Source organism: Bos indicus x Bos taurus, chromosome 5 (genome assembly GCF_003369695.1).
Source record: "Bos indicus x Bos taurus breed Angus x Brahman F1 hybrid chromosome 5, Bos_hybrid_MaternalHap_v2.0, whole genome shotgun sequence".
Taxonomy (NCBI): domain Eukaryota; kingdom Metazoa; phylum Chordata; class Mammalia; order Artiodactyla; family Bovidae; genus Bos; species Bos indicus x Bos taurus.
Window position 1 is genome coordinate 7,223,172 of NC_040080.1, and position 11,096 is coordinate 7,234,267.

The following is an 11,096-nucleotide window of genomic DNA, read 5'->3' on the forward strand; positions in this document are numbered from 1 at the left end:
TCAAAACTAAGTTTGAGGAAGGCCACAAAACACAGCTATCAAGAGGACAACCTGCAAATCACCCGAGCACGGTGGTCAAGCCTTACAAAGCGGCTGTCCGCTCAGCCTGGGACACTACTATGCCTGCTCCCCTGGCCGGTGCCCCTCCTGGACTCTACCCCAGATCTTACCTTCCACACTGGAATCTTTGGGGGTGTACCCTGGTGGGCCTCTTAAGCACATTAAAGTTTGAGACCCTCGGTCCCACACAGTGTTCTGGCCACAAGGAATCACATATTCCCAAACATGTCAAATTATTCCCAACACCCTGCCTTTCCAAATTCTCCTTTCTAAAATACTATTCACTCATCCTTCACAACTCAGCTCAAACGCCAGTCTCCATGAAGATTTTCCTACTCCCCTTCCTTAGTGTTTCAAAAACTTGGGACTTTGTTCCTCTGTTCTGGCCTCTGTTGCATTTTGCTCTGTATTGTGACAGGCTGCTTAGATGTCAGCTCCCTGACAGTTCAGACTTTTTCATTCATCTCTAATACCTGAGTCTAACAATATGCTAGCTTGTGTGGGACCCAGCACAGAGCACAGATACATAGCACTGAGCCAGGAACATAGTGGATACTCATGCGGAACTGGAATGAACAAATTTCTTAAATTAAATTTAAAAAACTTAAAACAACTTCTGACGAGAACAGGGGTCCCCAGACAGGCTTCCGGAGTCAGGGCATCTCCCACCTCATTCCCACAGGGTAGGGAAGAGTACGAGCTCACGTCAGAAGGCCCAAGTTCACTCCTAATGCCACTTCATCAGCACAGTAAACCTTGGGCAAATCATTTTATCTGTCTCTACGTCTTCATATGCAAAATGGGAATAAAATCAAGTACCTCCCAGCACTATCAGGAAGACAAATGTATCAGAGGGATTTTTGTAACGTGTTAGGCCTCGCAGGGACGTTTACACTTAGGAAGAAGCAGTATTTCCATGAGTTGCTATGGGACGATGAGGGCCTGAGCCAAGAAGACTCCAGTTTAACAAGGCAGTTCCACACCTGGTTCAGCAGCCGGAATTTCATCACTGATCCAGTCTAGTCCCTGAACCCAGCAGACCAGTTCCACAGGACAGATGCAGAAGCCACATTATAAGGGACGTTTAGACATGTGTTCATTAGCAATTCCGAAGGCCTGAGAGATGCAGAAAGAGCTCTGTTTTCCAGCTTCCAAGCCGTTCAATGGTTGAGGATTAGTTTCTAAACAGGTTTCCCCAGAGAGCCTTCCTTTGAGGCCTCGCTCTGGGATCCTGCTATTCTTTAAAAAATTCCATCATGTCAACAAAGTTTAACCCGTGAGGCTTGTGGTCCAGAAATGGAACACTTGACCTTGTTCTGTAACTGCTCGTGTCCGCCCACCACACCTACAGAAGCCCTTTCAAAAGGAAAGAATAAACATTTCAAAACTGTATTCTAAAAAAAGGGCCCTTGGTCCTAAGAGTCCACTTGCAACTTGTAGCTCCTCGTTCACTCTCAGATAAGAATTGAAGAGAATGTTAGACTCCCTGCCCTCTTCCGTGCATGTGCTGTAGCTTCAGGCAAGTCTCAGAGCACCTGAGACGCAGACAGCCCCAGTCCCTGCTCTGCAGCAGGACAGAAGGCTTAGAGAAGTGCTGTGGGATCCAGGGAAGTCACTTGAAGCATCCAGCACAGGGCAGACCCTTCCTGATAAACACATGTGGACTGAAGGGAAACCTGCGCAGAGGAGGCTGGTCTCTCCAGCCCCAGCCCACCACCCGCCTTGTATTCACAACTCTGAAGCCCTCTACATCAGATGGGGGCTTGGCATGCAGGGGTGGAAAAGTACATGGGTTTTGGAGTTGGACTGAGGTCACCCTTTTACAACTTACTAGCTCTGATCTGGGCCTCAGTGTCTTCATCTGTAACATACCATGCAACTGGAGAAAGAATTAAAAGCAAAGACAGTGTAGGTAAAAGGCCACACACACCGAGTGAAGGCAGGGACCTTGCTCACCCTGCCAGGGCTATACCCAGAGCCCAGCACAACACAGGCCCTCTCAAAGGGTCCCGACTGCAGAGCTATCCAGACACTGTGCTGGGCACACAGTGGATGCTGCCTACAGTGTGATTTCAAAACCCGATGAAGGATGGAAAAGAAGTGGCGGCTGCAGAGAGAGTCAATAATTAATAAAGAATAAGACAGTCACATTTACCTAGAGAACCGATGCGCCTCAGGATAAATGACAGTACATCTGTAGGATCAAGAGGAAATGGTCCCATATTCACTATCAAAGATGGTGTACATCTTAGCAAGAATCACACGATGGGAAATAGCTATTGCATGTCTATTTCAGTCCTGCCCAACAAATAATCACAGAAAATCCACCCATCTAGCTCAGAAAAACAACCCCCATTGACTTTTAACAGTTCAAAGGAAAGTACTGTGAGAGGTGAGGCTATTCATAACCAAAGGGCATTTCCTAAAATATCTGCAGATTTTGGTGAAAAGTAGTCATAAGAGAATTAGAATGAAGAACACTATAGGAATACAGAGTCCCGAAGAACTTTTATGCAAGGATAGAGGATTCACAGACTTTTGGCAGAAGACAGGGCTGCCACCAAGACACTGAAGAAAAGGGAACTTAGACAGAAGAGAGCCCCGATGAAACAGCGTAAAACAAGAAGTCATTTATCAAGTCCCCCAAGGCAGAGGAGGGCTGAAAATAAGGAACTGCTGCACCTTTAGAGCAAGTCTAAACATACGGAGAGCAAGCCAACCTGACGAAGGATCACTGCAAGAAACCAAGTGCAGCAGAGGAGTAAGAGAGTCGCAACCACTAGGGCTCTGGGCAAGCAAAGGGGACATCAGAAGCACAGGAAGGGACTGCTCAGGAAGCTGGTGGCTGCTCACTGACTGTCCAGTGGTCTCAAGTACAGGAAAGGCAAATGAGGAACCAGGAGGCCAGGACGAAGGAGCCTGTTATCTGTGCATTGTGGGTGGCTGGGTGGCATCAGCCCTAAACTGGCATAGAGACAGGCAGGATAAAGGGGCCAGAGTTTCAAACTCTAGCTGGAAGCTAAGGAGGACAGGCCCTCTCCTCCACTGTGGCGGGGGAGTAAACTGGTCCATCCATCGTGGAGAGCACTGGACAGGACCTATCGAAACCACAGAGGAGTCAGAAGAGAATGTTACTTCCTGCCCCTTCCTTTCGTATGCTTCTCTCTTTTGACTCTGGCAGCATCTGTGATGTAGCTCTCACCACCCCACCTGGAGCCAGCACCCACCTCTAGTCACTCATCCTGCACTTATACCTGCACACGGGCTTCTCAAGTGGCTCAGTGGTAAAGAGACTGCCTGCCAATGCAGGAGACACTGGGGATCAGGGTTTAATCGCTGGGTTGGGAAGATTCCCTGGGGAAGAACCAGTGACCCAATCCAGGATTCATGCCTGGAGAATCCCACCGACAGAGGATGGAGAACCATGCAGCAGTGAAGAAGACTGGGAAGATCTCTAACATCAACATCGGCAGAAAAACAAAACTTATAGCATGCGAGCTATTTGTGAAAAATCAAAAGGGGAGCAAAGTGAAAATCCATACATGCTATTTGCTTCTATCTGCCTTAAGTTTTGAAGGATGTAAAGGAAATGAAAAAATGAATAACCTGGGGGGTGTGGACCCTAAGTAGATGATGACAGGGCCGGGGGCAAGACTTTCCATAGCACCCCTTTCATATTTTTTATCTTGCTTCATGAATGTATCATTAAAAAAATATTTTCCAAGTGGTAAGTTCCAATCACCACAGTAATTTATCATATTGAAAAAGTTTTTTTTTAATGAAAGGGCTACAGCTGGCAGTGTGTAAGAGCTATCACCCAGCTCTTGACTTGAAGAGTCCTTGATGAGAAACACACACCAAACGAGCTAACTCCAAGTGATTTGCTCATCTGTGTTCAGGGCAACAATGCTTAGGCTAATGAAACTGCAAATGATGAAAATGTTCCACAGGGACCTGAACAGGCGTTTGCCGCCTCAGATGAATTACACTGGACACTGTGACAATTACACCTCAACTGTCTCCACCTACAGCAATCCATAAGTGAAAATGCTATAATGTTTCATGTGCACTTTAATATAAAGTTCATACACAAACCCAGCAGGAGAGACAATTTGATATTCAGGGGGCACTATTTGAATAAAGTCGCTTAAGAAGTTCCTTTTTTAATTATGTAATTGAGGAAAGAAAAGATCTATTCAATATAGAAGCAAAAATTTACTTAAAAAAAAAAAGCCAAGCCTGGGCTGAGTATGAGGATGACAGAAAAGACTGAGAGGCAGGCAGCGCTCAGAACACTGGGCCATAGGCCCGGGTGTGAGTGTGACAATGTTTGTCAAGGGCGAGACCAAACAGACCCAGGAAGGAGGAGAAACCCAGAGACTGGCTCGGAGGTGTGAGCAAGCCCAGAAGATGTATCCCAGGAAATGGAACTGGATGAGACCAGGAGCTAAAAACTCACAGAAAATAAACAAGCTAAGAGCAACAGCAGCTCTTTCAACCCAGACACTAGCACCAGTGATATATACTTCAGGGTCAAGACAAAGCTTACATCTTGAAAATGGGGTACGAGGTAGATCGAGGCTCCACCTCACTGAGCAGTTTTTCCGAAGCATGACTCACTGGAGAGACATGGAGTCAGTTTCTACCCCTCTCCTCACCTCCTCCCCCACACCAGGCTGGCCACTCCAGCCTTCCCAGTGACGTGGACACACAGGCTAGGGGCCCACCCAACACCTTGAAGCTGAAGTGCCTTCCTCTCCTCGTTAGACACACCTTTACAGAGTGCTTCTTTAGTGCCAGGTAGTGTCCAGGGACTCTGCCCAAGACAGAACTGTCTGCTGGGAGAAGCCAGGAGAGGCCCAAGAGACAGTGCCACCCAAAGGCTCAGGAACCACAGGTTTCTCAGCAGACAGGAGGGCAGGCTAGGTGACCAGCAGGGGGACTGCATGCAGGCAGGTATCTGACTCTGTGAGCCCTTCAGAGCCCACCGAGCAGGCACACACCGACCACGCAGTCACATTAGCGGACATCCTTGTGGAGTTCAGAGCACCAGGGATAAAGACAAGAGCCCACAAACTTCCAGGGAAAACAGGTCACACACAGAGGGTAGGAGTCAAAACAGTATCAGATGCCCAACTACTGAAAGCTAGCAAACAACAAGGCAATGCCTTCAACCTGAAATTCTAAATTCACCCAAACTATCAAATCGGAGAGGTTAGAATAAAGATATTTTTAGAGAGGTAAGGTCCCCCCAAATTTACTCCTAATGTACTCTTTCTTAGTAAGCTACTGGAGGATGTGCTCCATCAAATCAAGGGAGAAAAACACACACACACACACAAAACAAGGGAATAAGGGCTTCAACATGTCCCTGACCCCAGGTGATAGTCAAGGGTAGTCCCCGTATAAACGAGGAACAATAGACCTAGAACAACCATCAGACACAGCAAAAAGAGGGGAAGTTTCAGAAGAGATATCAACAAGGGGAATGAAAAGAACCGACCGCCAAACTGAGCTCCTGTCATAAGATTTAGGGCCACCTTAGTTATGGGAACACGGAAAGTAAGCAAGTGAATAAATGGGGCTATGATAAACCCTAGGAAAAAACAAAGAGCGACAAAAACCAGAGAGGATCTACCCGAGAGAAAAGAAAACATGCCCACAGAAAAATCTGTACATGAATGCTCACAGCAGCTTAATTTATAATAGCCAAAATGTGGAAACAAGTTAAATGTCTAACAAGTGATGAACCGATAAAACACGGAGTATCCATATAAGGGAACACTGGTGCAACAGATGAACCGCAACATTATGCTAAGTGAAGAAGGCCACTCAGTGTATGATTCCATTCATGTGAAATGTCCAGAAGAGGCCAATTCACAAGGGGAGAATGTATATTAGCTCACTGAAAAGTTTCTCCACTGAGAACCGCTGCCCCTACTTGCCCTCCTGACTCCGTTTACCTAGCCTTGGACCACTTCACCCAATCGCTTCCTCCAGTGGATCTCCTAATTGCCAAATCCCACGAGTCCTTTCAGAGCCTCGTCATCCTTGCTGTCTTCTGCAGCCCTGTCTCCATCATCCATTGTTCCTCAAAAAGCTCACTTCCCCTTAGGTTATTACACTTTCCTCGCCTGTCTGGTTCCACCTTTTCCTCTCACCTGTGTCCTCAACTCACCAATCTGAGTGACTAGTCTTTAATCTCCACCCCCAGTTTTGACCTTCTCCTGAGTATCTGTCTCCCGTTTCCTACTAGTGCCTCAATTTCAGTCCATTTAAAGACAAATTTTCATCATCTCCCCAAACCAGCTCTTCCTGCTACCTTCTGAATCCTCCCAATGCCCTACATCAAAGCCTAAATGGGAACTTAAATTCCACCTCTGCTCTGTCTTCAGGACCAAGTTTCACTGAGGCCAAGTCTTGTCATGTCCAGCACCTTGTACAATGGCTACTTCCTCTCCCCATCCCGTCACTCTCTTAGGATTGTCATCACTCACCCAGATGACTATCTCCTTGAGGCAGGAATGAGTTCTCTAGGTGGTAGAAACCCTCTCTCCCCCACCACACACAAACAAAAAAAATATATGTGTTCATACCCACAGAGTCTCTTCTTCAGCTGACTGGCTCCCAGAAGCATCTAGCCCTGATCTGATCCAACACCAAGGGCTGAGCCTAATATTAATTATCCTACTCCTGCCTAGCTCAAAGTCCTTGGACTCTTTCAAACATTCCACAAATATTTAATTCTAGGCGAAGGAAACAAAACAAAGGTCCTGGCCCTCATAGGGTTGATGTTCTGGAGGGGGTGTATGGGTGAGTATTCAAGGATATCTGCAGACCACCAGTCTTCAGCCCGCTCAACTTTGCTCTAAGACCTGAGTGCAGGGCCATCTCTTCGGTGTGGTCTTCCTGGTAAGCCAGTATTTACCAAGCTCCATCCATACTCACTGACTTTCACTAATTGCCCTCTATAACTGAGCTATTCTATACTCAGTATGCTTACCAGGTAAAGCATACTCAGTATGCTTACCAGTGGTAAAGAGTCTGCCTGCCAATGCAGGAGACAAAGGAGATGCAGGTTCAATCCCTGGGTCGGGAAGATCCGCTGGAGGAGGAAATGGCAATCTACTCCAGTATTCTTGCCTAGAGAATTCCATGGACAGAGGAACCCTGCGGGCTATAGTCCAAGGGGTCGCAAAGAGTTGGACAGAACTGAGCATGCATGCATATAACACACACACACTACAGTTTTATTATCATTCATCTCAAGCTCCACAAAGCCATAAAATCCTATCTTCCTATGTTCCCTATAGCTCAGACACTACAGCTGACATGTGAATACTTGTTGACCAATGAAGACAGGGAACCACTTTATCCCAAATCTAACATGGAGCCCTGTGAAGCCACTTAACCACTGTGGGAGTTTCCAGAATGTTCATTTTACTCAATCATCTATAGGTGTAAGGTTACTACTTAACCACCAGGTACTTCAACACAGTGCACTTCCCCAGTGGTTCAACAGTAAAGAATCTGCCTGCAATCCAGGAAACACAGGAAATGTGGGTTTGATCCCTTGGTCCGGAAGATCCCCTGGAGAAGAGCATGGCCACCCACTCCAGTATTCTTGCCTGGAAAAATCCCATGGACAGAGGAGCCTGGCAGGCTATATAGTCCATAGAGTCGCAGAGTCAGACACGACTGAAGTGACTTAGCATGCGCACAAGCACACTTTAACACATTATAAATTTATAAATGAAAACAAACAGGGATCAGTTTCCGAATGGGAATGCAAAATCCACACAAATTTCTTTGTGTGAGGCTGTTGGTAGGCAGTTACAGACATATTCCTTACTGGCTGTGTATGCCTTATGGGTAAGTTAATCAACTGCCTTGAGCCTCAGTTTCAGGATTTATAAAAAAGGGATGAATGTAGTATAACAAGCAGTCTCTACCTGATGGAACTTGTTAAGGATTGAGAACATTGATGCATACTAACTGCTTAACACGGTGCCTGGCACACAAGTGCTCACAACATGTTAGCTGTCCTTGTTAAGTTCCAAGAACCTCCCTCCCTCCATTTGTCAACACATCTCTGTATTTGGGAGCATCCAACAAAAAAAGTCTGTGGTTAGATTTAGGGCTTCGTTTAAGAGTCTTACCACACTGCCTGGATGACCAAAATAGGAAAACAAGGTCAGGCCACAGGGTTGTTACAGAAGCAAAATGAGAAATGGATCCTCTTCATTTAGCTGCTGCCACTGTCTCTTCCCCTGGAAGAGAATCTTCTGCTGCCTCGGTTTCTTCATCTGTATAATGAGATGAAGCCTTCATACCTGCCTGTAAGGCTGTAGTAAGATCCTGGCACAAGAAAGCACTTTGTAAACTGGAAAGCACAATGCATCTGAGTCACTGACTGATTAAGAGCATGGGTTCTGGAGAATCTAGAGGGAGTGACTTGAGACAAGTTAACATATCTGACTTAGGTCCCCTATAAAACCGGAGCAGTAAGAATATCTACTTCAGGGATTGTAATGAGGAACCAGTGAAACAATATAAGTAGGGCCTAGACTATCAGAAGAGCCCAACTGCTGCTGCTGCTTCTAAGTCACTTCAGTCGTGTCCGACTCTGTGCGACCCCATAGACGACAGCCCACCAGGCTTCCCCCGTCCCAGGGATTCTCCAGGCAACAACACTGGAGTGCGTTGCCATTTCCTTCTCCAATGCATGAAAGTAAAAAGTTTAAGTGAAGTCGCTCAGTCGTGTCCGACTCTTCGAGACCCCATGGACTGCAGCCTACCAGGCTCCTCTGTCCATGGGATTTTCCAGGCAAGAATACTGGAGTAGGGTGCCATTGCCTTCTGCTGGGAGTTATTATTATTACTAGGACGACTTATCCACTCATTGGACCTCTCACCCCCAAAGATCAGGTGAAAAGACTGATGTTAGCAGCGACGGCAACACTGACCCAGTAACTGTGTTCTGTAACCAGCTTGGGTGACCTTGGGCAAGTCTCTGACCTCCAAACTTTGGATTCCGTGATCACAAAATGATCCCCTGGGCTCCTACAGCTCTTCCACTCCGCTGTGAAAGTGGCCGGAACAAAGGCCACCCGACTCCCCAACCTGTCCCCGAGGGGGTCGGGGAGAGCACAACTCAAAATTCCTGCGGCTCAACTCTCTTTGCAGCGCGACAGCAGGAGCGCCCGGGTCTCTATCGCGGGGAGATGCGTCCAACACTCCGCCGCCACCGCTCGCTTCATCAGCGACTAAGCTTCTCGCTGCCCCCCAAAGTTTTCCCAAGTGCCGGGAGAATTCGGCCGCGGTTCAACCCCGGAAAGACCACGGAGGGGGAGGACGCGGAGCCTAGGGGCCCGGCCCCGGGAATCTCCCAGAGCCGCCCACGCGGCCCGGTGGGGAGTGACAGGTGCGACGGAGCCGCTTGGGCGAGCAGGCAGAGCGGGACCTCGGACGCCGCGCGACGGAGGCAGCGGCCGCGCGCTCTCCGCTGGCCGCTCCCTTCAGGCCCCCCCGCCCCTCGCCGACCCCGCGACCCTCGCTGGGCTTCCGGACACGAGGCGCCCCCCGCAGCAGCTCCCGCGCGGCCTGCCGGAGCCCAGCCGCCGGGCGGGGCTGAAGCCCGCAGCGCCCGGAAGGGTTGCGGACGGCCGCGGCGACCGCGCGCGCCAGTTCCTCCCGCGTGAGACGGGGCTGGCCGGTGGCGGCTGTGTGTGAGGAGAAGGTGGGCGCACGCGCACCCGCGCGCGCCGCCGTAACCCCTTCCTCCCCGCGCGCGCCCCCCGCCCCCCGCTCTCCCACCCACCCCACCCCACCACTCACCGTCAATGTCCCCCAGGGTCAGCTCATCGCCCAGCTCCGTCAGCGTCTCCATGGTCTCCAGACCGCCCAGTTCGCCGCTTCCGTCCATCGCCCGGCTCGGCGCAGAAGACCACCTCCCCCGCGCCCCACACCTCCTCTGCCGTCCCGCTCAGGGAGACGCGGGGGCGGTGCCGCCGTCGCCGCCCATGACACCCAACAGCCCCCACCCGGTTACCGCCTCAGCGGCCGGTGCCAGCCGCCGCCATGTTTGCGCCGCGCGGGACGGGGGCGGGGCGGCGCTGCCCCGCCCCCAGCCCGCGCCCTCCGTGGCCCCGCCCCCCGGGCCGGGCGCCCCCTTGTTTGTTGTCAATGGGACCAGGCTGGTCGTGGCCAATCGGCGCGCGGGCCGGCGCGTGGGGTGATGGCGCGTCGACGATCAGCAGCTCGGATTTGCATAGCGAGGCCCCACCTCTGGCGGCTCTTAAGCGAATACGAAGAGCGAGTCCCCCGGGTCCTCAGACCAACCTCCTTTACTCCCGTGATTAAAGGAACCGTTCCCTTTTCTCTTGGTTTCGCTCCGCGAGCTAACTCGGTCCACCTGCTAGGGGTGGAAGGGTTAATGCCGTCCGCCCCACGTCCGCTCGGAGCCCCCCGGAGCACATTACGTCATCCTCCCAGCTGTCATCCTCCTCTCCCCCCCACCCCCGCCTCGCTGCCCAGCCCACTGGAGCGGGCAGAATCAAAACTGAACCACCAACACTGGGCCCCCCCCCACCCCAAGGAGTTTGGAGATGGTCTCTAATCACGTTCCTCCCAAGCCTTTCTACCGAGACTCGCGAACTGCCCGAGTGCGGAGCGTTTGTTTTATGAACTCTGCGCCTTTGCATCTGCCGCGACCACGTGTTTACTCCAGCGGTCTCCCCCTGGATACTTCCGAATCTCCTGCAGTCCTTTAAGATAGTGCCAGTGCCCCGGAACCACCACAGGGTTTCTGGGGTGCGGTGCGAGCACGACATTTTGACAAAGAGTTCCGCAGAGATTCTGAGGCGCAACCTACCCACGGATTCCCACTTCTTCAACCACCTCACTTCCCCACCTCGCAGCTGGTCACGGTGTAAACAAATGTGCAGGTTTCTAGGAATTTATACTAAGGAATAAAAGGACGAGTGCTCCGAGAAGTGCGCAAGCACATGTGTTCAAAAGTGTTCATCACGGAATCC

General features: G+C 50.3%; 1 protein-coding gene across 1 annotated transcript in view; it reads right to left on the reverse strand.

The window, feature by feature from the left end:
- Positions 1 to 10,171, reverse strand: part of SREBF2 (sterol regulatory element binding transcription factor 2) — a 57,953-nt gene extending 47,782 nt beyond the window's left edge. The window contains exon 1 of the mRNA XM_027540645.1: positions 9,898 to 10,171. Coding sequence (XP_027396446.1) covers positions 9,898 to 9,985 — 88 coding nt within the window. The 5' untranslated portion in view covers positions 9,986 to 10,171. The remainder of the gene's footprint in view (positions 1 to 9,897) is intronic.
- Positions 10,172 to 11,096: the final 925 nt, after the last annotated feature.